General features: G+C 40.5%; 2 protein-coding genes across 3 annotated transcripts in view; both read right to left on the bottom strand.

Annotated features, from left to right (window-relative positions):
• The window catches only part of LOC134531107 (protein sprouty), a 143,030-nt gene that overhangs the window by 16,231 nt on the left and 99,327 nt on the right, over positions 1 to 27,472 (bottom strand). Inside the window, exon 1 of one of the 2 annotated variants that reach the window (XM_063366658.1) lies at positions 6,279 to 6,468. The exons of the other annotated variant lie outside the window; for it this stretch is intronic. The gene's annotated coding sequence lies outside the window, so the exon portion shown is untranslated. Of the gene's footprint in view, positions 1 to 6,278; positions 6,469 to 27,472 lie in introns of those variants that run through there. 2 annotated transcript variants of the gene reach the window in all.
• Positions 20,916 to 24,819, bottom strand: LOC134531106 (uncharacterized). Its single transcript, XM_063366656.1, has 2 exons — positions 24,339 to 24,819; positions 20,916 to 21,896 (listed from the first exon to the last, which is right to left on the bottom strand). The coding sequence occupies exons 1-2, from the start codon at positions 24,511 to 24,513 to the stop codon at positions 21,124 to 21,126; spliced, it is 948 nt and encodes a 315-aa protein (XP_063222726.1). The 5' UTR covers positions 24,514 to 24,819; the 3' UTR covers positions 20,916 to 21,123.

Below are 27,472 nucleotides of genomic sequence, written 5' to 3'. Positions count from 1 at the left end.
CTCGCTGCCAGAAGCGCGGTCAGCAACTCTACTGCATGCGAGGCAACAGCCACTACTGCCACGCGTAGTCCTACCTTTTCCGAGGAGATTACTTACATTAGATACTAATTCTCAAGGTTTTGTTACTGATCAGTGCTTCATTAGTAAAAAAAAAGCGTAGGACAAACGAAAATCACCATAAAAGCGTTGAAATCTAACATATGAATAATCACTAATGATAATCCTGCCTATTCCGAGTATTTCAAGTAAGGACTTGAAAATCTTCATAATTATTTTCATGAAAAAATAGGGTAAAATTTTTTATAACAATCTTTTTTAAAACACAAATATCATGAGTAAATAAGTCAATAATGCTCCAACACGTGATTTTCCTCAAAAATGCTGAAGCTAAAATAGATATGCCTACATTATTTTTTATTTTTAGAGACAGCATGCGAACTACAACAAACGCGCCCATAAACTGGTGACGGTCGCGCGGGAGAGCTATAACGCGACGCGTGACACTAGACTAGCACTCAGTGAGTACTGCGTCACGAAGCACGGCGGGAAACCTTCCTGCATCGCAGTGGCGATAAGGGCAATCTGAACACGGCCACAGCAGCATTTCTTTTGTTTATGTACTTATGTAGTCAACTTGCAACGTATCTTTCGAAGCTGATCTGTCTCGTCTGGCAAGAAAGTAATGCACAATCACAGGTGCAGACGTTTAAGTACACCTTTCAACTAAAAAAAAAAACTCCTAGTAATAATAATTTACAAACACTTGACCCATGGTTTGTTAGGACTGACTCCAGGTGAGCTGGTACACAGACCTGGTACCTGGCTTCTAGCCCGCGACTCGGACAAGCAGTCTGCAGTAACATACCACTGTTCTGCAGCAACACAGCTGTTAACGTACCGTAAAATGTACTGCCTGCTATTGACGAGTATTGTCACAAATAAGGCACGACTTGACACACATGCCTTCGCCCGCTTCAACACAATTACACAAGTAACGCTCATGTCTACAATAATAAAAAAGGTAAACAGGTAATGAAGTCCCTTATAACGAACTTAAATTTACAGACACGTGCAACACACAACTAAACATTTTTTTATGGCGAATGAACTGAGGCTTAAGGCTGGTTTTCAGTAGGCGAGTAATTGAGTACTTTCACCGCATATGAACAGAACTTTAGTCGAGTTGTTTAGTCAAACGGCGAGTGCGATAGATCCAGTAAGATCAACAGTGGACGTCCAGTAGCTTCCTACCCCAACTCTCACCACGAGCCCTCTACGACTTGAAATGTATGAACGATGTTTAAGCAGAATTCTTAATAGACTTCTTTCTTCGGCGTCATGGCTCGCTGGAGTAACTAAGCCACGCTCACATTTGTCACCCTTTACTCATACAATGTGAGATCTGGTGTTTATAAAAACAAATAAGCAAGGGCAGCTGCAATCGCAGAAATTAAATGGGCAATGAGGACAGCAGGGTACTATTTCTAATGATAAATTAAAACAATCTTGACTTGATGTAAGTTTTTGGACATATCTTCGAACAATGAGTCTTCACCTGCGACTTCTCTTAAAAACCTACTGGAGGCTCCATGATATTCTTCTACGGATGCATTCCCGAACTGATTCCTTGTTACTATTTATCCTAATATATTCTTTCGCCTCTTCCAAGACGAACTCCGCTACAACTGTAACGGCTTCATTGATCCTTCTCGGGATCACGATCAATATATTCACAGCCGGACACTAACATCTACTCAATTCACTCATTGCCTCGTGCTAACACTCACTCGCCACTCACTGAACTACTGGCTAGTATAAACCAGCCCCGTGCTCTCACTCGCCACTCACTGAACTACTGGCTAGTATAAACCAGCCCCGTGCTCTCACTCGCCACTCACTGAACTACTGGCTAGTATAAACCAGCCCCGTGCTCTCACTCGCCACTCACTGAACTACTGGCTAGTATAAACCAGCCCCGTGCTCTCACTCGCCACTCACTGAACTACTGGCTAGTATAAACCAGCCCCGTGCTCTCACTCGCCACTCACTGAACTACTGGCTAGTATAAACCAGCCCCGTGCTCTCACTCGCCACTCACTGAACTACTGGCTAGTATAAACCAGCCCCGTGCTCTCACACGCCACTCACTGAACTACTGGCTAGTATAAACCAGCCCCGTGCTCTCACTCGCCACTCACTGAACTACTGGCTAGTATAAACCAGCCCCGTGCTCTCACTCGCCACTCACTGAACTACTGGCTAGTAAAAACCAGCCCCGTGCTCTCACTCGCCACTCACTGAACTACTGGCTAGTATAAACCAGCCCCGTGCTCTCACTCGCCACTCACTGAACTACTGGCTAGTATAAACCAGCCCCGTGCTCTCACTCGCCACTCACTGAACTACTGGCTAGTATAAACCAGCCCCGTGCTCTCACTCGCCACTCACTGAACTACTGGCTAGTATAAACCAGCCCCGTGCTCTCACTCGCCACTCACTGAACTACTGGCTAGTATAAACCAGCCCCGTGCTCTCACTCGCCACTCACTGAACTACTGGCTAGTATAAACCAGCCCCGTGCTCTCACTCGCCACTCACTGAACTACTGGCTAGTATAAACCAGCCCCGTGCTCTCACTCGCCACTCACTGAACTACTGGCTAGTATAAACCAGCCCCGTGCTCTCACACGCCACTCACTGAACTACTGGCTAGTATAAACCAGCCCCGTGCTCTCACTCGCCACTCACTGAACTACTGGCTAGTATAAACCAGCCCCGTGCTCTCACTCGCCACTCACTGAACTACTGGCTAGTAAAAACCAGCCCCGTGCTCTCACTCGCCACTCACTGAACTACTGGCTAGTATAAACCAGCCCCGTGCTCTCACTCGCCACTCACTGAACTACTGGCTAGTATAAACCAGCCCCGTGCTCTCACTCGCCACTCACTGAACTACTGGCTAGTATAAACCAGCCCCGTGCTCTCACTCGCCACTCACTGAACTACTGGCTAGTATAAACCAGCCCCGTGCTCTCACTCGCCACTCACTGAACTACTGGCTAGTATAAACCAGCCCCGTGCTCTCACTCGCCACTCACTGAACTACTGGCTAGTATAAACCAGCCCCGTGCTCTCACTCGCCACTCACTGAACTACTGGCTAGTATAAACCAGCCCCGTGCTCTCACTCGCCACTCACTGAACTACTGGCTAGTATAAACCAGCCCCGTGCTCTCACACGCCACTCACTGAACTACTGGCTAGTATAAACCAGCCCCGTGCTCTCACTCGCCACTCACTGAACTACTGGCTAGTATAAACCAGCCCCGTGCTCTCACTCGCCACTCACTGAACTACTGGCTAGTATAAACCAGCCCCGTGCTCTCACTCGCCACTCACTGAACTACTGGCTAGTATAAACCAGCCCCGTGCTCTCACTCGCCACTCACTGAACTACTGGCTAGTATAAACCAGCCCCGTGCTCTCACTCGCCACTCACTGAACTACTGGCTAGTATAAACCAGCCCCGTGCTCTCACTCGCCACTCACTGAACTACTGGCTAGTATAAACCAGCCCCGTGCTCTCACTCGCCACTCACTGAACTACTGGCTAGTATAAACCAGCCCCGTGCTCTCACTCGCCACTCACTGAACTACTGGCTAGTATAAACCAGCCCCGTGCTCTCACTCGCCACTCACTGAACTACTGGCTAGTATAAACCAGCCCCGTGCTCTCACTCGCCACTCACTGAACTACTGGCTAGTATAAACCAGCCCCGTGCTCTCACTCGCCACTCACTGAACTACTGGCTAGTATAAACCAGCCCCGTGCTCTCACTCGCCACTCACTGAACTACTGGCTAGTATAAACCAGCCCCGTGCTCTCACTCGCCACTCACTGAACTACTGGCTAGTATAAACCAGCCCCGTGCTCTCACTCGCCACTCACTGAACTACTGGCTAGTATAAACCAGCCCCGTGCTCTCACTCGCCACTCACTGAACTACTGGCTAGTATAAACCAGCCCCGTGCTCTCACTCGCCACTCACTGAACTACTGGCTAGTATAAACCAGCCCCGTGCTCTCACTCGCCACTCACTGAACTACTGGCTAGTATAAACCAGCCCCGTGCTCTCACTCGCCACTCACTGAACTACTGGCCAGTGTAAACCAGCCCCGCCGGGAGTCACCGAATCGTCTCGGTGGGAATCGGGTGACCAGAAAACTCGAAATAATTAGGAGTACTTAGTTATATATGGGAAATGAAGGCGTTACTACCAATTACTTCTATGAAATAATTTTGCTACAGCGACAAAATTCGTGGTGGTTGTAAAACATAATACAATCAAACATAATCCAGATCTTAAGTGTTCAATCTCAAATAATTAATTTATTATTTACAGTAAAATTTTTGTACATCTTAATCTTCAAGTTCATTAGACCATAAGTCGTATAGAGGTTTTTAAACTTATTTTGTCGTAGTGAACCTGCCGCCGAAGTTTGTCGGTCGAATTCAGACGCGCTCTGTATTTGAATTATTTTCGAACCGTTACCAGCGTGACAAAATATCATCTGAAGGAGCAGGGCTGTCGTTCCCAGGTTCTCTGCAAGTAGTACCAGACAGTTAGTTACAAGTGGCGAGTTCTCGCAAGCGAACTGGAGCGAGGCAGCAGCGCTCCTAGCGGCGGACCGCGGCCAAAACTGCTTAGCCACACCTTCCGTCACCGTCTCGCTGCGAAAGTCCCATCAATATATTTTTTAAAAGTTACAATTCTCTCATTGTGGCAAAAAAAAAAAAAAGAGCATAACCGATTTCAAACGAAATAAAAACATTGAAATGCCACGGGAAGCATGCGCGCAGTGTTAGCACAGAAGTAGTCATGAAGTGACACGACCTACGAGATCCACAATCACGCGCGATGTCCGCGACTTGGCGGGTCTCACGACCGCACAGCACGCAGACTATACGCTCCATCCTAGCACTCGCCTTCATTTGCAAACAACTGGGGTTGGACCCTGTATTTTTTTTTTTTTTTTGCGAAACGATTTCCAGACTATGTGTTAAAAACTGTGTAGCATCGCCTGTGTTTCGTGGTTGGCTGGGTTTATTTTCAGATACATGTACTGTCAGTACACCAATCATAGCCATCCAGCTTGCGTGGCTGCTAATGAACAAAAGGAAATGCAGTTGATTTATTGCAGAACGTATTACATTAGTCAGCAAATACGTTATGTCCTGTTAAAAAAATATATTTTTTTCTAACGGAAAAAAAGAACGGACAAAAAGTCAGGGTATTTGGTATGATTAAATTACAATGTTCCGTAACCTACCTAGACCGAAAACATTTTCGTGGTAAACACCTCTGGTATTTTTTTTCGAACTCAAGGCTTTGATAGAGATTCAGAAGCGAAACCGACTGAAGTGCCTGCCGATGAGTGGATGTCAGCACAAGGTTGGCGACAAGTCGGCGTGATGGAGAATACACTACAAACAATTACAGCCACGGCAGAACTACAACTGCATCGTAGGAGACTCCTTTCCGAACGTTTGGCAAATGGACAACCCTCACGCCAGGTTTTGAAATTGTCTATACCGCTTTCCTGTCGTGTACGTGTTTACTGACATTATACAAAATACAGGTTAGACAAACTATAAGGAGAAACATTGAAATCTGCTCTAACAGAATAAATCATTTATTTGTTTTATATTTTTATGTATTTTCTGTTTCCGGCATTACCTGTGTTACGAATTCGTTAGTAAGAAGACCACTATCTAGTTAATTTGCAATTATTAGAGTGTCCTCAGTTGTGGTTGTGAGCCCCACGATAATACATAACTGAAAGTTGTAACTAATTTCTAATAGGTTGTTGACAACCGACTAGATGTTCACAGACGACGCAGTCTCCGCGGGGTCATGGCGGGACGGCCATGTTTGCCTCGACTGTCCGGCCGCAGTTAAAAATAAAGGCGGACCGCAGGGGCTACTAGAGCGCGCACAGCCGACCGGAAACCCCGGGGTGTAAGGGAGGAGAAGGAGGGAGAGGAGGGGGGAGAACGGGCGCGCGCGGTTCATTCAGCGAGTTCGTTAGGCGGCGGCCGGCGTGTGGCCTTGAAGCGGGTAATTGGAGCCCCGCTGAAGGCTGCTTTGCGAGTCTCTGCGCACAGCGCGACTCCTTTCATTCAAGGAGCGCGCACGCCCCTGCCCCTCCCCCCTCGGCGACTTCCTGCCCTCTCCGCTAGCGCTGCAGACACTCGCAGGACACAGCACCGACACTTACTTGGAGCGGAAGCGATCCGTCCTGCGGTCAATGTACACCCCGCGTCTTCGCCGGTGGGAGGCGGCGCCGTGCGAACTCATCGCCGACGAACCCGCACTCACACGCGCGCAACGTCTCCGCGACAACCGCACTTCCGCGCGCCGCGCATGGGTCGCGAGCCAACCGACCGCAGACCCCACTCGCTCAGGGTCTCTCCGCCGACTGACCGGGTGCGCCGGACGCGACCGCCGAGAGGCCGGAGGGGAGGGGAGGGGTGGGCGGCCCACGCTGCTGCCATCTCACGGCGGAACGCGGCAACATCGCCTCGCCGCGTTTTTATGAATGGAGCGCCTGGCGGCGGCCATGATCGGCGGGCCGGCTGAATGAAAGCCCGCGCAGCGCGAGGCCTTGTTGAAAACATGCGGCGGCGCTGGATTCACCCGGCTGTGACGTGACGGTCCGCTCGCCCGCTGTTCCAACCTCCATGGTCACCACCGAGATCACAGCTGGTAGCGCGCAGTGCGTCGTCCGTCAACAACACAGTACGTGCCTTCTCATTCTCCTGGTCAATACCGCTCATCCCCCGCAAATCAGAGCAGGAAACGGAAATAAATGCCGGAGATACCTGATGTATTCATCGAACTATTAGGCTGTGATCACGTCTTGAAACTTTGAGTATGTTTCAAATCGTATGCATTCGCACTCAAAACAGTCATTTTAAATATTGTACCTATTACATTTTTTTCTTAATGTTTATTACCTATGTTTATTTATGTTTTTTAGAAGTTAATAATGTCTGACTTTAGTTATTAACCCCTTAACATATTATCCCGAATATATTAGTTTTTTTTACATTTGGCACGTAATTATTAACCCGAGTTTACTCGTCTGACTAACAAAAACGTGCGTCTGATTACATTATTTCGAGTTTTCTCGAATGAGTTACATGAGCTCTCGCTAGATGTCGCGGTAGGTATTTTCAGCCTTTGAAACAGACTTCCAGTAGTTTTATTTTACCCACTAGATATCAGGGCAGATTCGATCCATCACGGTAGCCTACTTACACGCGTTCGCCGTTTGTGTTTGAACAATTGTACATTAGATGTCTCTAATAGTACTATTATGAATTTATGATGTTCCCGCCAATGTTTGTATATTTTAGCTGAGGTGTCAACATTACTGTAATGTGAATAATAGAAATTGTTCAAAATGAGTGATTCCGACAGTGAAGGAAGCGACGTGAGTGATCTTGATAAATCGGGATCTGATAGTAGCGACAATTATAATGACATTTCAAGCTCAGAAGAATCAGGTAGTGAAGAGATATCTGGCAGAATGTGGTGTGAGATAAACTGTAGTTTGCCAACTATCTCTCCTCCAAGATACCCATTTACAGGTAAACCAGGCGTCAATGTAAATGTTGACGATAATTTTCTTCTTTATTTTCTCTTATTTTTTGATAATGATTTGGCTGAACTCATAGCTACAGAAACAAACCGTTTTGCATCACAGTACATTCAAACACATCCTCAAACAAAATGGAAACCAACAAACAAAGAGGAAATCTATGTTTTTCTTGCACTAGTTGTGGCTCAAAGCATAGTCAAAAAACCTACAATGTACTGGGCTAAGAACCCAATATTTGACACACCATTTTTTAGGAAAACCATGCCATTTCGCAGATTTGTTCAGCTGAAACAGTTTCTTCATTTTGTGGATACTGAGTCATATAATGCAGCCACCCATCCAAACCCTAAACTGGACAAAATATGGCCTATATATATTCATTTGCAAAATAAATTTTCTGAACTTTACACTCCAGAAAAAGATGTCACAGTAGATGAGCGCCTTATGTTATATAAAGAGCGTCTAGGTTGGAAACAGTACTTACCTCTCAAAAGGGCGCGGTTCGGAATAAAGTCAATCATGTTATGTGAATCGTCAAGTGGATATGTATATTCCTTCGTAATTTACACCGGACGAGGAACCAATTTTGATAATGAATACAAAGGCTTTCCAATGTCGTCACAAGTAGTTATGTAATTAGTGAAACCTCTTCTTGGGAAAGGTTATTGTGTCATTACTGACAATTTTTATACCTCACCACAGCTATCAGAAATGTTGCTATCACATCGAACCGATTCTTATGGGACTGTGAAAACGACAAGAAAATTGCCGAAAGGCAGTGTCATGGCTTTCCAAAGAGGGAAACTATTGGCATTGAAGTGGATGGACAAAAAACCAGTCACAATGTTGTCTACAATCCACAATTCTGAAATGAAAAGTGTTACATTATATGGACAACAGCACATAAACCACAAGTTGTGTTAGATTACAACAGTACAATGGGAGGTGTGGACATTGTTGACCAGCGCACAACAGACTATGCAGTACCCAGGAAGAGGGGGAAAAAATACTATAAGAAGATTTTTTTCCATTTGGTGGACCTAGCAATATGGAATTCATTTTTGTTATATTCGAAGTTGGGAGGGAAGCAGTCACATTTGGAGTACAGAGAGGCTGTTGTCATAATTTCATTGAACAGTTTCACAAGCCAACAATGTCGCCAGGACGAGGTAGGCCTGGAAAATCAACGAATCCACTGAGAATGACTGAACGTCACTTTCCAGCTACGATCCCGCCAACTGACAAAAAAAGCAATCCTACACGCCAGTGTGCAATGTGCAGCAGAGTGACAGATGCACGGCGTGAAACACGGTTCATGTGTGAAGACTGTGGTGTGCCACTGTGTGTAGTGCCGTGCTTCAGAGTTTATCATACAACAGCAGACATTTAGGCAGAAATTAGTTAGGTTTACAGTCAGAGTGAAATGCATTCAAGAATAACTTCACAAATGTCAATACAGACTCGTGACATATTCAGCTACTGTATTCAAATAAGCATTATTTAATGTATTGTGCTGTGAAAAAAAACTGAATGTCTCACATAAAAACTTTGTTTTTTGTAAAGATTGACTACATCCTTAACATTACAATGATTTTTTGTGTATTTGTGAATGTTCAGCTATTGCAATTAGTGTATACTGTACAAACCTTGTGAGGTAAATTTTTATACGAAGATCTATTCGGACTGACAACATTTACATATCATATGTACATATTTTGTTTTTCATGTTATTCAGGCAATTTTATAAAAGTAGATGTAATTTTGTAAAAGAAATATGGTACGTTGCAAAAGTTATTTCATTGGTTTCTATGTAAGCTTATACTATATCTGGCTAATGTTATAAATATTTTTAGTAATCTTAGTGAATATTAGCACTGGCGAGTATACACGGGTTAGTAAACCAGTGTCCATTCAAAATGACATGATGGTGTGATAAACGTGAAATTTTAATGTATTTTGTGTGGTATGTCCATTTGCATATTGAATAGGTAAAATATATTGCTGCATAAATGTGATTTTCAGATAACTACTTTTAAGAAATAATTCTAACCATGCTGAACATTACTAATGTTGTTATAATAACTCCCAATTTGTGTTAAATGGTTTTTTTATATAAATATTTATCTATTTAATTATATTCCATAATTATTTATAATGTATTTACATATATTTCAACAATGACGAGTATACTCGGGTTAGTAAAACAGTGTGCAATTAAATTACATAATTTTGTAAAAAATGTAAAAACGTATGTTTTACATGTGGTACGTTTATTTGCATATTAAAAACAATAGATTACAGCAAAAAACCAAATTTAAAAATTGTTTTTTTTTTTAGACATATATATCTAGCCATAATATATATGTTAAGGGGTTAAGTTGGGTAACTTAAGTTTCGTATTGTGATTTCGTGATTTAGTGTAGTTTACCAAAGGGATAAGTGTAGGAGAAGGCTAAAAGCCTCAACTTCGTCATAAAGTAGTTACTAAATAAAATTAAAACCAAACTAACAAACTTTTCACAACCGGTGAAATGTAGGACAGGCAACAGTCGCTCTGCGAGCCGTCCAATACGGCGACCTTGGCCAAGTCAGCGATACGCACTTGGCGTAGAGAACGTTGTATTTAAAAACTACTCAATATTTCGATTGTTCCCCATTTCGAAAACAGGTGTCCGCACAAATCTGGAATAAAATTTCCCAGACATTTCTCTGACTTATAATGACCAAAATTACAACTTTGTTTTAAGTAACTTATCTTCTTTTTCAATTTTTCAAAAAACAATAAAATTGAGTCTTGGCCAACATCACAGCTAGCCTAGCGCTCTCTCCATTCAATTTATTTCAAACAGATCCTTGCAAACGACATTTTATAATGTAAATGAATTTGCACTAGACAGTTACACGTACAGAGAAATATACTTGACTAATAGTAATGACTATAATAAAAATCAACATGGCTTGTGAAACCTAATCTTAAGGCGTCTAATATTAAGTGTCTAAACATATTTACTTTACTATGGCCTTTGTATTTTAGTAATATGGCATTAATAAATAGTAATAAGGTGGAGCAAAACAAAATATACCTATGTATTTCCAAAACCCCAATTAAATTAACTATAAGAATTATAATCTTTTATAGATACTTTTTAATTAAAAAAATTACCGGTAATATGTTACACATTAAAGTTTCCGGAACTGATTAAACTATTGTTTTTACAACAAATTGTGTTTTGCAATTTCGTTGGACTCTTTCCCCCTGATACTAGAAGTTAAAATAGCATGTACACAGAAAAAATATTCTGTACTTTTAGAAAATAATAGTTGCAAAACAAACACTGTACGTTGAGCAGTGTAACATTTAGTTACACAGCTTTAGATAGAACCACGCGATATGAACTCTGCTCAAGATATCAGAGCGGGTACAGCTTACGAAAATCGGGCGGATGAATAGTTCTGTTTCCAGATTTTTGTTTTAAAACTGTATTTTTAGCTATTTGAAATGGCTAGAACGCGTTTTTTCAGAATTACTTTTTTAAAACATCATGAAACAACCGGTACAGTTTCTTGAAAGCACACAAACATTACGCCTCTATCATCATTTGTCCGCCGTGTCATGTTACGGTCACCGCTCAAATCTCATAGTTGTCCCAAGCACGACGAGAAGACTGCGCGATAGTCCACAGCCTTGCGCTTAGAGGCGATACTGTGCTTGAAGCACCAACCAGCGTCGCTCTTATCACCCCACCTCACCCCTGACTACAGGCTCTTGTAGCCAGACACCGAGAGTCGAGGCGCGACCTGGAAATGAGATGGCGTACCCGACGTTTCGGCACGCTGTTGCAGTCATCTTGAAGAGCGGTTGGTGGTTGGAAATGTTTTTATATGTAGTAATCATGTTGTAAGCGAATCACCGAAGTTCCGTGCTATCTTGTTGGCCGAGCTGACTGGGGAACGAGCTCATCCCGCCAATAAGAGTCAAGAACATAAGATAGTCTAGGGGCAGGCATCTCAACGCCCATTATAGGACACCGGAAGAATTCGCGGATTCAATTCGTGGTATGCCAAAATTCAAATAATTATACATTTGTACTGCTTCTGCTATTGGTTCACTATTAAACCGGAGGACTTTTGGCCATTTAGAAAACATCAATCAAAGAAGTATAAATTACAAGTTACCCAGTTGAGACCTCACAAGTCAGCAGCCAATAATCAGACGTTTGCCCAAGTATGCATAGGATTGTGGAGTTCATCTTGGCGGTCATTGAACCCACGAATTTTAACAGTCCCCGCCTATTAGACTGCAACATGGCATGCTCGCAGCAGCGGTATCTTCCTTGTGATTGGCGGCCGTCCGCGAGATAAGTCGTCGCCTTATTTGACCGAGCCACTCAGGACGCTTATTGCTTCTGCACTAAATTACTTGTAATTGATGCTGTTCTGACAGCGACATGTATCTGAAAGAAAATCACCCAATCACGAAACACAGACGATGCGCAGCGAAACATGCATGCCCCTAGACGCAGCCTAACCATGGGAAACTCATATAAGAATTATTTCATACAATTTCTTGGAAATACACCGTTGCAGTTTTGCACTGTTTGTCATGGGAAATATTCATAAATGCAAAATAAATAAAAAATTAATCCACAGAAAAAATGCCTAAATCAACTGATGTCAAACAAATGAACCTAAACAGGTATTATGAACAACATAACGACGACAGCATAAACGAACACATTCAAACTTAAATATCAGAGAGCACAAGAATTCCGTGGAAGTAATTTATTCACGAAAAAATAATAACAGCACGGACAAAAACCGTGGACTAGCAACGACGAGCCAGTTTCAACAATCACAGTAAATGCAGACAGACAACAAAACGTGCGTTTTATATCAAAAGGATCCAAAGATACGATGATAATAATTATACACCACTATCATTACTTATATTTTTACTATAAAGCTGAAAAAAAAATAACGTTTAATTTGTAAGTAATAAATAATCACTTGCAATAACTTGAGTAATTGTGTATTTTTAATTTAAACATTTGTTTTTTTTGTTTTTTTAAAATATTACTTCAACGTTGTCAACTTGGAAGTAATTAGATTATTACTAAGCACATAAATTGCAATTGTAAATTTATGAACAATTGCTTACAGGCTACTGTGCGAATTTGAATGGACATTTAACGTTACTTAATTAGTTGAGAAGAAAAAAAACAAGAAAAGCTAATGAAAACCCACAGGACAAATAAAAACAACGTGTGCCTAAAAGTAGATTACACAGCAAGGAGTCGAAATAGTAATTACACTAACATATAAAAAAACCCGAGAAGGGCACGTAGGACACAACGGAAAGTGACCATTTAATCGGGATGCCGATTGGCGCGGTGATTGGCTGGGTGTTGCCACCTGCCACTGAGAGCCTACGAGAAGCCCGCTCGGCCGCCAACAGGATGCTCGCCCACCTCACGCCCACGTGGCGTCGCGGGTTCGAGTACACCGCGCGGCAACACTGGCATTCCTGAGCACAGGCGGCGTCCAGTCTCCTCAAGTGCTCTTGGCACAAACTCTGCGTTCTAAAGAATCATCACGGAGACTAAATTCACTATCTCGGTTCATGCAGAAAGTCACACATATTGTATTCCACTACAAAACGTGTCAAGACATGCAAAGAGTTTCATAAAAAGTGCATACAAAATAGGCAGAGACAGAAAAATTCGTGGATTCATTTTGCGATAAGCTAAAAACCCTCAGGTTGCCTCAGATGTTGGCAAACAATAGCGAAGAAGCTTCGAATCAGAGGCAACCCAGTTACGACGTCTCGCTTGTCAGACAATGAACCCGAGCATGGAGGGGACTGTGGACTATCCTACAGGCTCACTGTACCGCGAATATTTTCAGTCCCTAGATATACAGTTATTGATTAACCGTTCGTATGAAGCCTTCGTTCAGAAACTACTTAATTTTATGTTTCATTCATTGAATCAATAAAAACTATATTTTCCATAAATCTATATTTTGTATTGATTTATGAATGATAAACAAAAATTAAAGAGTTTGAAGACGAAGGCTACATACAGTAGCGGATCCAGAGGGGGGGCTAAGGGGCTCAAGCCCCCTCCTAAAGCATCTGGGTCCACTATTGTTTTAGTGTTTGCCTCGATAAAGCCTAGCCTCAGCTGGGTCAAGCCCCTCCCAAACCAAAATTCTGGATCCGCCATTGGCTACATACAAACGGTTAATCGAAGGTTGTATACCACTTGATATCATGCTTTTCAGTACAGGCTAGGACTGACATAATAAATCACATTTTCCAGGAGATCATTCACACAATTAACTTAAAAATCTGTTTTTTAAGCCTGACATGCCGTACACGCCTCGGGTCGCTGGAAAGCAGTAGTCCGGCAACAGCACGCCTGATACTGTCCAGAAACTGTGCTGGGTACTCATGCCCAAACAAGTCCCGCTATGACCTCTCGGTTCTAATTGGCATAGAACTACAACTAATGCACATCTCTTATTTGAAGAACGTGATAATAAAATTAAAAAACTCTTCAATCCTTCTACTTTAAAGTCGTAAACTACCCAGGCTTGGACCTTTCTATTCGACGGCTATGACCCACCATGTCACGCCATTATTTTTATCAAGGACACTTATGGGTGAGTTTTGTGGCTAATTTTGTTGTCAGATATATGCTGTTGCTTATCCGCTGGGTGTAAAATGTCAGACAAAATACATATTTAACTAAATATTTTTGCCTGACTAATAGCGTCGTCTCTCATTAGAAGTTTATGTTCCGAATTGCCACAGCTTGGTACCACACGTGAATTAGCTTAAAACTCTCACTTTTAGAATATTTGTTCATAAAAAGTCTGTAATCACAATAAAACATAAATTAAAAAATGGTCTTAAGTGCCAGAAGGGCACTGCAAAGAAAATATATTTCGTAGAGACAGTAAGCAACTAAACCTACGGGCTGTGTTCGCATGGGCTGTGCCTTCTGCAGTCTCTGCACTAGTGATGGGTCGTTCGCGAACGAGTCGTTTATACTGAACGACTCGTTTATGTGAGCGACTCGCGAGTCGCTCTTCAAAAAAGAGCATATCATTCGCGAACGATATTAAAGGTAAGAATCGGCAGGCTATATTCACGAATGATACACAGAAAGGAATGGTTGAATGACTTTGGCTCGCTCGACGAAATGTGAGAATGAAGCAGATATCTCGTAGGTGTGATAACCTTGGCTTGTTTGGATGAAAAATGAGACAAGAGAAGTTGGCGGGTAGCAGATAAGACCGCTAGTTTGTAGGCTTATAGAATTTCATTATCGCGTGTTTTCTACAAAGACACATCTTTGGTAACAGATTCATAACGTTGGAGCGTGGTATCTGCTTTAAATCACACAGCACAGCATTCTATTTTTTAAATCCTAGAGAGAAACAATACGAAAAGAGTGCAGGTTTCTTTTATCGTGGAAAAATATTGTAAAGAAAAAACCTTACAACATGCCACATCACATATTGTGTAATATTGGGTTTATTGACTTAAAAATTAGCTAAAAATTGTGAAAATTGTTTTAAAAATTGATTCGACTACTCGGTAAAAAAGCAATGTAACGTCTTGAAATAATTTTGTGATATCTTGGATTAAAAAAACATATAAAATTTTACATATATCCTATAGCTGCACAGAAATTTTGAACATAATTAATTTAAAAATAAAATTAGGTGAGATGGTAAATTACGCATTTAAATTAAATTAATAGCTACATGAATTTAAGCGAAAATGATTACCTTATGTTGACTGCAGCAAGTGTATATTTCGACTTTCAAAACGGAACACTTAGGCCTATGTACTAGTTGAGATGCTAATTAACACTGACTCCTGCTGCACTTTCAAAAGCCGACACACGTTGAATAAGATTCAGATTCTTCTTACACATAGGAGTAATCCTTTTTGTTGAGATCGATGCATAACAGTTCGAAGTTAAAATTACTGAAATAATAATGTACTCGGGAATTGTTTCTTGGTCCATAATGAATGTTTGCGATAACTGCAATTATTTGGTAAACACCGATTAAATATCCATATTTCAACAAGTCATTATAATAAGGCGCATTTTAAATATTGTCCACAAAGTACTTTACAAATTTTCATTCAGAAATAATATTTGTGAAACAGATTTTCCTGAAAGCCTACTTCTTCTATCTGTGATAATTTGGCCAGCTTTAGAAAAAACTCGTTCGCATGGAACTGAGGTCGCAACTACACAAAGACGTTTTTTGGCTAGTTGGAATAGTGTTGGATAAACTTCACGCCTTTCAAACCACCAAGTGAGCGGGTTTCCATTTCTTGGCAACAATGGTTCCTGTAGGAATTTATCGACTTCAACTATCCCTGCAACTTTTCGATTGGGATTGCTCAGCAATTTTTTTACACTTTCATCGAACTCTTCCCAAATCGAAGACCCCTGGTATTGAGTAGCATTTTGCACCTCATGTGTTATGGTTGGATTAGATTTAGATCCGAATTTCACGCAGTGCGAAATTAGAGTCTGTTTAATTTTTTCCGAAGAATTCACATCGGAAAAACCACGGGCCTTGAATCGCGGATCCAACATCGTAGCTTCTGCAAACACACTGTTTTCTTCAACAGCTTTGAAGCGTTTGTTGATGCCTTCTAGCAATCTCTCTGCAATTTCCTTGGCGGGAACATTTTCGTCGAGTTCGGAATTACGTCTAGCACACCATGTCTTCAGTGCTTTAACAAACAAAATTATTTTTGAAGCAGTGACTTGTTTTTCAGAGCTAATTTCTTCTGTGCAGTCCTTAAACACTTTCAATAATTTACATACATTTTGAATATTGCTCACATCTTCGTTCGTAATAACTGGAAGGTCTGGGTAGTTAATGGCTGTAGTTGAAGCTAGGGCATCTTTGACATCAACAATTCTTTGAAGCATGTCGTAAGTAGAATTCCATCTAGTGACGACCTCTTGCTTTAGCTTCAGACATGGCTCACCTAATTGCTCTTGCATGGATTTCAATTTTGCACAAGCTTGAGGGCTTCGTTTGAAAAATGCCACGATACTCTTGACTTTGGTAAGTAGTATCTTGGTTTTAGTCCCATCAAGTCCATGCTGAACAATCAAGTTCAGGTTGTGGGCAAAACAAGATATGTGTGTCCAGCCGGTAAGGTTAACAGCTGCCACCATGTTAGCTGCATTGTCACTAACAACTGCAACAACTTTTCTGTCGATGCCCCACTCATGTGTCACTCGCCTTAATTCCTCTGCTACATTTACAGCAGTGTGCTTGTCGTCATAATTAAAACATTCAAGAAGACAGGAATGTAGTTCCATATCTTTGTTAATATAGTGTGCTGTTACTGATATGTAACTTTCATTTTTTACTGATGTCCAACCATCTGTCGTAATTGTAACTGCATCAGCAGCCTCTAGAGCAAGCCTAACTTTTACTTTCGTTTGTTCGTACATTTGAGGCACTAAAACAGTGGAAACAGTCTTTCGAGTAGGAAGTTGGTATCCACTGTTTAAATTTTGCGAATATTTTCTGAAAGCTGGGCTTTCTACTATTCTGTAAGGCAGGTAATCTTTAACAATCAATTCTGTAAGACTGTTATCAATGTCTCTATTTTTCCTATTTGACAATGGCTTATGAAAGTATGAAGAAATTGTACTCACACTTTTCCGACCTGTGTGTAACACTGTTTCTACTGACTGTGCTTCACTAGAAGGGACTGTGTTTCGTTGAGTATTTGAAGTTTCTTCTGCAGGCCTACTGGATACAGAAGGTTCTGGATCATTTGGTTTATCCTCTTCAAATCTTGAGATATCTGCAGGTAGCTGACGTTTCAAGGACAGTGAAATTGTGGGATGTATGGTTCGCACATGGCGTGTGAGATTAAATGTACTTCCACCTTTGTACGAAATCACTTTTGAACAGAAATTACATTTTGCTTTTCCATCACTGTTATTAACTTCTGAAAAATAGTCCCAAATTTGACTAGTTTTTTGATTTCTGGGTGCCATGATTAAATAACGTCAAAATAATTCATGGAAACATTAAACACTTTAAGTATATTAAAGATCAAATAAATAAAGTTAATCTTATTATTATGTATTTATACTCACTCCCGTGTTCAAAATGTTTGGCCACAAAGAAAGACTGTTTGCTGCTCGCGACTTTTTGCGACCCCGACTCGCTCGTGAATGAAATGACAACTCACGACTCGCAACTGAACGAAATGAATATCCCGGACTAGCTCCTGAATGAAGTGACGCGCTCCGACTCGCTCGCGAGCGTAATCTACAACTACCGACAGACGATCCGCTCATGAACGATATGACTCTTTTGAATGACTCAAACGAACGACTCCCTGTCGAGAGTGAGCGCACGTGAACGACTCTCTAAAACGAACTGTTTCGACCCATCACTACTCTGCACCCAGGCGTGGCAGGCGCCGAGAATGTCGTGGGTGTGGAAAGTAGAGCGAGAGACGGAGAAAAAGTAAATATTAACACTAGCACGCATGTGCTCATAAAGTGAATTATTTCTATTTAAATCTTCTCAACTATCACAATTTGACACCGGTACGAAAAATTTAAGCAAAAAATTGCAATTTATAATGATAAATATAAAAAGTACAGTTTATTTTTTTAGTAATAGCATACAAATGTCAAATAATTATTGACTATGTAACTTTACTTGCTTTGTTTTTATTTATATCAGTTATAGGGCAGACTGAAACAGAGCCACTGCGCCGCCAGTCTGAACTGATGCAGACTGAAACAGAGCCACTGCAGTACCTGTCTGAGCTAATGCAGACTGAAACCGAGCCACTACACGGCCTGTCTAAGGTGATGCAGACTGAAACAGAGCCACTTCGCCGCCTGTCTGAGCTGATGCAGACTGAAACATAAGTAGTACTCACACCTGTCAGTAGACCGATTAGGCCGATACCGAACTCGCCTCAAGAATATACGTATTTGAAGTGACATCACAAGGACTGCACCAACTGGAAGTGAAGTATGCAAGTAAACGAATCTATTTACTTCTCGCGTACTTGTAAATGAAAAAAATTATATTGTAGATTATATTTGATGAAATATTTAAGAAATTTAAAAACCCGTAAATTTATTTTCACGATACGTTTTACTGGTATTAATGAATTGAATCAAATAAAAAATACTTAAAAATGTGTAGTATATATAAGGATTTTTCAATAAATGCATGCACATACATACCGATCGTAACTACGAAACAAAGGTAGAATCATAAAGTAAATGGCTGTAAATTCGTGCGACACTAATGACGTGATAAAATTACAAATTTCAGTTAATGTTTTTCCAATTTTTTTTTGTTAAAATATGTACGCAAGGTTGCAAATGCACAATTGTAAACTTGAACTCGGACACGGCCTAGTTGTAGTAACTTGAGTACTAGCACCGGTAACAAGTAAGCCAAGTTACTGCTTGGTTGAAGCAGTCGTTAAAACCACAGCCCACGACAGCATTGCCAACATATCTGTGGTTGGTGATGTAGCGCGGGAAAATTTAACTGATAGTAAGGTCACATACTCTTTGCTCATGTCAGGAAGAACTACCAACTTACTGGCTCTGCCTGCTGAAAGAAGCTTATATGTATCTTGAATGAACCAACGACAAAGCGGGGGGCGTATTCTAAGTATATCGTTCCATCCATTGAGTCATCTCGATGTCGAGATCCGTCGATAGGGTTTCTAACGACAGCAAATATCGAGACAAGTCAATTGTATTCTAAGACACTACAGTCGCTCGATTAAGTTCGGTTTTTTCGATTTCCTCTCTTCCTCTGAGACTTGAGAGTAGGCATTACGTCACAGCGGCAACGTAACGAATGAAAAACTCATATATTACTTAGATATGATAAATAAATGCATTTTTTTCTGAAATGCGAATGTGTTGAATTGAAATATGTAATGATTTTTAGATTAAAATTTCTTTGGTTGGTAGAACAAAGGTAAAGTTTAGTTATAAACTATGTGGGTCACACACTCCCATGATTAAAAATTTCAGTTTACAACTGTGGTTTGTGTAGCAGAAGAAAAGAAAAAATTGGTTTTTTTTTTCGCACATACGATACCTTAAGTACTAACAGAAAAAAAAACCAACGCAGTTGCCGACCAAAGAAACTGCTTATCTATGTAAACATAAACATGTTGCTGTCAAATAACCCAAACTTTAAAAAAAGTAGAATGAAAACCACGAAACATTCCGCCATTTCTTCTAAAATTATTGAACTTGGAAATTGATTTTTGATACGTTATAATCTATACTTCACTTGCAAGAAAATGCAATTAAGTTGGTTTATATGTATAAAATAAAAATCCTGTGCAATTTTTGACTTAACGAGATTATGTTATGCAAGATTGGAAATGCAGTCATATTACAATATAAACAGGTTATATAGGAATTCGTGTCTGCTTTGTTGTACGTAGGTTATTTACGATTTAATCTTATAATTACATATAGTTAGTCAGCTCTCTAAATCGCTGTAATAATGGTGATAATTTAATTTAAAGTTCAAAATGCCACCGAATCATTATTTGTATATGTTCTTTGAGAAACTGTAAGGGCCCTGGCACACGAGCGTCTCGGTCGCGCGACTGAGACGCGCGACTGCAGTCGAGCGTCCAAGCGACCGAGTAGAGCGACTCAGCCGCGCGACCGAGACGCTCGTGTGCCAGGTTCACGCGACACACTCTTCACTGTGAATATGGACACCGACGAAGAAACAGTTCTTGGCATTGTCCTAAGGCGTCGTTGCCGTCGGCGCCGGCGTCGTCGCAGGCAACGTGTACTATGGATGCACCCAATAACTGCAGACCGCTTAGCAAGGGGCCAGTTTTATACGATTATGAGTGAGCTAAAAGAAGACAATTCGAAATATTTTAACTATTTCAGAATGTCTCGGAGTACTTTCTCGGATCTTCTGGATGTACTGAAAATTCACATTGAAAAAGTTGACACAAGTATGAGAAGAAGTATCCCTGCTGAAGAGAGACTTGCAATTACATTAAGGTGGGTACACTTGTATAAGCAGACAAATAGTTCATTTCATAGTTGTACAAGGAACACAGGAGTGAAATGTGTTTGGCTACGGCTGAAATTATAATTTAATTAGACAGTTACATGTATTTTAAGGGTATAGTTGAAGCATTTATTATCATATTATTAAAAAAAAACATTTTCTGAACATACCCCAAATAAGTAACATTTATTATTACGTGACACGATATTGTCTCAAAGATCCAACACATAAATGTTTATCGTTTTGCACACGAAAATAAATTCTTTCATAAATTTAGAAGAAAATTGTTAGATAACATATTTATTTGTTATTCACTGAAACTGCTCTTTCCATGAAGGTCACATGTCTTATAATTTATTAGGTATCAGTTAAAATAGTCTTCACAAATACTTGACGTATCAGACTGGAGAGATACTGATGAGGAAGCTGCTGGTGACATTGGTGATAAGGCGTGGCATTGCAGCGGCTGCTGGGGTTGACTCATTAACTGCGATGTTTCTGAAGTTGAATGAGACCCGTAGTTGTAAGACTGACTGATGGTGGGTGTAAATTGTTGGTTGCGTACTCCAGAGGTACTTGTATTACTACTAGGGTATGGAAGCGAAACAAATGATGGGCCTGTGATCACTGATGGAGAAGAATGAGGGTAGACAGAAGTCTGAGAAGGACATCGATGACCAGAAATTGACACCTGATTGTACCTTCTTAAGGTGTTTAAAAAGTCGCTTTGAACTTCAAGTTTCATATCGTCTGGCAGACGTTTGAAGTACGGCAAAAGACTCAACAAGAAATGCCTGTCACTGTCTTCTTCTTCTCTACCTGCATGTCGTTTTTCCATATTTCTTCTAAGCGACTGAAGTAGCTCAAGTTCTTCTGTTTCTGGTGACGGTTTTTTTCTTTTAAGAGAAGTAGGTGCCGTAGATGTAGCTGCTGCGGGTGTGGCTTGCGTGTGCAAGTCTGGAGATTCTTCTGTTGTAGGTTTGGTGTCGCATACTGGCAATAGGAAAGTTAACTGCTGGAAATATATATATTGTTTCCTGCCATCTGCTGCAGAACCTGATTTACAATTCCTCTGTTTAGCCAGTTCTCTTCTGAAACAGTCACGTAGATTCTTCCATTTCCGTTGCAGATCTGCAGCTGAAAAAAAAAAAACAATAATGTAAGGTGCATATTTTTAGTGTGTGTGTTTTTTTTTTTTTTTTTTGCAGGTACCTTGCTACAGGATGTTCGTTCACAGAATTGCATTACACATTCCGTTGTGGAATTTCCACATGTCGCAAGATTGTTATTGAAGTGTGTGAAACAATATGGCGGCTTTTACATGAAGCATGTTTCCCGCAGTTAATGCAAGAGGACTGGCTGAAGATTGCTGACGGTTTTGGAACACGTGCAAATTTCCCAAACTGTTTAGGAGCAATAGATGGCAAGCATGTAAGGCTTATTCAACCTGCTAAAAGTGGGTCAACCTATTTTTCCTACAAGAAATATTTTTCCATGGTGTTGTTAGCATTATGCGACTCTAATTATAGGTTTTTATTTGTTGATGTTGGTTCTTATGGAAAATCATCAGACTCAGCAATATATAAAAACAGTGAGCTGTTTCAGAAGATGAAGGATAATACGTTGAACATCCCAAGTGATAGGCCAATAGTTGAAAATGGAGAGCCACTTCCCTTTACCTTCGTAGGTGACGAAGCATTTGCTCTTTCAACTCACATGCAGAGGCCTTATGGTGGGAAAAATCTTACTCAAAAAAAGAAAATATTTAACTACAGGCTGTCACGAGCCAGACGTTACATCGAATGCACTTTCGGCATACTTACAAATAAGTGGCGTATCTTTCACAGGCCATTGGACGTGAAAATTGAAAACGCAGAAACTATAGTGAAAGCATGTTGTATTTTACACAATTTTGTTAGAGAAAGGGATGGTGTTGAATTTGACAGCACTCTGAACGTCGTGGGACTAGATGAAGGGGAGCCGCTTACACGACCAGGAAATACACGATCAGCTTTAACAATCCGAGAAAAGTTTTCCGATTACTTTTCTAGTGAACAAGGGTCAGTGCCATGGCAATATTTTTTGCTTTGAAGAGTGAACAATACTAGTGAAATTTAACTTTTATAGAGGTGTCACATTCAACAACGTAATAGTTATAACCGTATAACCGTTACATTGGACAGTAGCCATGGTGAATTTTGTGGCATAAACAAAATATAGAGAAAACAAAATTTCCGTATGCGAAAATGTGTTCACTTTGGAATTATGTTAGTTGTTACGCTACTTTTAATTATATTGTTACGTGCAAGCCCAGTCGCAGTGGGGACGGAGCGATGCTCTTCTCGGAAACAGATTAGCGCCGCGCGTGCCTTATCTTTATCTTGATGACACGCGGCCTGCCTGCCCCCCCTTCACCCTCGCCCTGCCTGCGCTAATGACCTGGCTGCACCTGGTCGGTCAATGGAACGGTTCTTGAATGTTCTCCGACATCGTCGCCGGCCCCAGCACGTAATCCTGGACGTCCCTAGTTGCGCAATGTCAAAGAGCATCTCGAAGGTTCTAAATGTAAGGCCGACCTCTATATCAGCAGGGGGCGGTTGCATCAGAGCAGATAATTGTGTGGCGCGTCTGGCGCAGTGTGGAGAGGCGAAGACCTGTGCGACGAGGCGGCGAAGACCGGGCGACTTCTGGGAAGAGAGTGTATAACATCGGCGAAGCCAGCAAGTGCCCTGTGTGACATCGGCGGACACTTTACGGCGATCTGTGGCTGCGGTAAGACTGTGACGGACTGAGAGAGACTTTCTTTATTTCGAGCCTATATCAAGCCAGGATAACTTGTAAATAAAACTGTAAATAGTAGCACCAATAAAAATAGTGATAATTAATTAAAAAAAGGGGCTATCCTTTCGAACCCTATCGTTCCCACGTTCGTAACAATATTATATCGTATTTTACTTGTATTTCTATGTTTATCGTAAACATTAGACATAAGCGTAAGTTACAATGAATTCCGCGTAGAAGCAAAATACTGCAATGTAATTTGAAAACAAACCCTTCCATTAATAGCTAATTTATTTACATTGGCAATGACTCACATGCACGCACAGTGGTTTTGTATTTTATGAGGGAAGAATAACACGAACTGTTAAAATTTCACACCTGTTTGTTGTTAAGAGATATATTAACTATACAATATTTCACATGTGTTGTAATTATTGCCAATATCAGGTGGTTCGTGGTAATATGAATACTTAAACGGACGTTTGAAGAGAACACCCGATACGAAAATGCAGCGGGCACATCCAAACAGTTTCGACAATAATGTAAATATTTTGAACAGTAATCTTCACGATTGTAAATCATTTAAAAACGTAGTAACGTTTCTATAAAGGAATAATGAAAAAAAATATTATATTCGTTTTATAAGTTTTATAAAATTATTGCAATACTCTGTCTAGTAAATAGGCTTCACGTAGAACAATTATGTTTATAATACATTTGAAACAAATAAAGTGAATGCAGGGCTGCACGAAATATTCAGATCACCACTAACCACTTATATTTATAAATTACACTTACCTGCTTTATTTTTATGGACGCTATCCATGGCTTTGAAGTTCTCAACGAACATATCGCACACCTCTTCCCATGCCTTTCCCTTTTTGCATTTGTTAGCATACTCATCACATCTGGAATCCCAAATAGCTGGCCTTGATTCTATTTCGATTATAAAACGGTCACAATCGAACGCCATCTTCCTCGCCAGCACATACAACCAGATACTGACCGACAGTCGCTCGGACGCGCGGCTAAAAGTCGCCCGTGTGCAAGGCTCCCGCACGACTGGTCGCCGCGATCTGTCGCGGGGATTCGCGTCTGCTGGCGACAGACGCGCGATGGAGACGCGCTCAGTCGCCCGTGTGCCAGGTTCTCACCCACGCCCATGCTATCTTATGGCAAGCGATTTCCCGGCGACCGAGTCGCGCGTCTCAGTCGCGCGACTCGGTCGCTCGTGTGTCAGGGCCCTAAATAATAAGCGAGACAAAGAAACAAGCAGAATGTAAGGTAAACTATAAGTGAAAGAAAACCATCTCGTATTTTCTATTACCAGGTGTGTAGTTCACATAAATGCGTTATTTATGCATAATTTATTTATGCATAATAATTTCTTGATAAAAAGGTTTTTCATTTAGAGATTAAAATTTTTATTTAAGATTTTTGACTTGTGTTTTGATTATTTATTATTATTGCCTACCCAGCATGAAAAAATGAAACCAATGCTGAGCTGTGAATTAAAATTATTATAGCAATAAGATAAACAAAAAAAGTTTTTTTCTTTCAATTTTGCATGAAATGCAACTTGTTTACTGGAACAAGCAGTTAAAAAAAATGTAGTTTTTTTTTTCAGCGACGGGGATGGAACCACATCAAAACACTTGCTTGAATCACGGGACCGCGCTCCAACACGATGGTACAGGTACGCGGTAAAGTGTGATTAGTTTTGTTGTGTTTTATAGAGTCTGATTATTTCTAGCCATGACTATTTAAGTTTATAAAATGTATTACAAAATAGTTCCACTATCACAAAGTTTCATTTGGCACACCAATACGTTTGGTTCGTCCCCATATACCTATTAATGAAAGAAAATATATACGACAGCATATCACACGCTGGTCCACCATTGTGACGTATTCAGCTCGTATGGCAGAAAAATAGAACACGTTCTAGTAAGGTTTTAGGTAAAACTTTGAGAATGAAAATTTTTAAATTCAGAGCCACGCCCTCTTGGAACGATCCTAAATTGTTATCTACACGGAAGCAAGCAGAAAATAAACACGAAAACTGCCAAGGAAATGGGCATCGTGAGGGCTTTCGATAGATTGCACCATCTCGTTGCGAAACTATAATTTGGAACGTGTTATACATCGAGAATGTCGTCACAGAAAAACTTAAAATACGAAACTGTTGAGAACGACCGATAATCGATAGGCAATGACAAATTTTATCGAAATCACTCTTAGAATAAGCACCCACAACGTCCTGAAAACAACTAGGTACGTCATGTGAAAAATTTTCCAACCAAAACAATATAAAAATGTTGCAGTATTTTGTGTTAATAAAAAAATCTCTAACGATAGCAAATCGAGAATAAGGTATGTAAATAAATCTCACTTAAAGATTCGATCACACACTCACACACACACACACACATATAGGCCTATAATTGTATGTTGGTATGTATGACGTTGTGATATAAACTCCGACACCGTTTGACCGAACGCCATGAAAGCTGGCACATAAAAGTGTTTATTCATGGAGAAGGTGTTTGTATAATTCATTTTTATGTAACTCGCTGCTAAATGGTGCTGCAGCGCGTAAACTTCTAAACAGTTCAATTGATCGCCATTGGCAAACAGAAAATCATATGTCATAGACAAACAAACAGTAATTGTTTGTCATTTCTCTGTGTCCACCACACTGTCATAGAGCGCTATCCATTTTTCTTTAACTCGCGGACAATATGTCACGCCGGGTTCTGCGACTAGTAATGTATAAATGCGTTTCTGTGGCAAATGCACTGATCAAAAATGAATATGGAGAACCATCTACTTCAGAAAATCACTTCTAAGAGATCTTTAGCATTTTTGCTTCCTGAAAAAAAAATTCAAATATAAATATATTAATATTTTGAACGAAAATTTAACTCATGAGATTTCTCTAATACGAACATTTGTTTTTATTTTAATCGCAATTTTAAATTTAATATATTGTTGAATTAATATAATACCTTATCTACCATAAAATGTATTTGTTCTTTTGAAGAAAAAAAAAACTTAATTAAAAATATTTAAGTGAAACAAATTAGAATTTAAAATAATTAAGATTTTTTAATTTTTTTATTATATGTTTTGTTTTGTAGTATTTATCTTTCATTGTATGAAAAATTTATAAGATGTAGTTTTGGACATACGCCATTACTGATTACACTGTAGGTAGGTATGTCATAAGAAACCTCAATAACAGACAAGAAAGATAAATATGCAAACACACAGATGAAAAGCCAAAATCAGACGATGTCAAAAAATTAAAATTATATTCAGCACAGAAAATCTATGGAAGGAATTAGTCAAAATATTATTACAGCACAGACGGACACAGTGATATAACAAGACAGTGACCACAAGAACAGTAACTAAAGAAAAAAAACGACATTTAGCAAGACAACGACAAGCAGAATAACCCAACGATGATACTAAATAAACATCATACAACAACACAGACATGCACAGGCACACCCAGCGATGTGACAAAACAGACGTCTGGACACCACAAGGACAGCACAGACGAAGACAGAAGGCGACAGTCCCGGCCTCAGGCACAAACAGACTGATAGAAGACACTAGAAACCAGGTGATACACATACTTTCGACCACTTTTCCAGGCGCGGCCAATGACAGGCGAGCAAGTCCTCTGATTGGCCGTGCACCTGAGAGTTGATGTTTTTGGCTAGTGCCTTGCTGCAAGAATAGTTGGTTTCATTTTTTTTTTAAAGGTAACTTAGTTCCTGTTTTTATTAAAGGAATCCACACACACACACATATATATTTTTTCAATTCTTTTTTGACTGTTAACATTGTTATTGCTGACAATAAATGCTGATTTTTTTTTCTCTCTCATTTATACTAGGTGTTCTTCCTGTAAGAGTGGAGCA

This window comes from Bacillus rossius, chromosome 3 (genome assembly GCF_032445375.1).
Source record: "Bacillus rossius redtenbacheri isolate Brsri chromosome 3, Brsri_v3, whole genome shotgun sequence".
NCBI classification, from domain to species: Eukaryota; Metazoa; Arthropoda; class Insecta; order Phasmatodea; family Bacillidae; genus Bacillus; species Bacillus rossius.
This window is presented reverse-complemented; position numbering and strand designations above follow the sequence as displayed.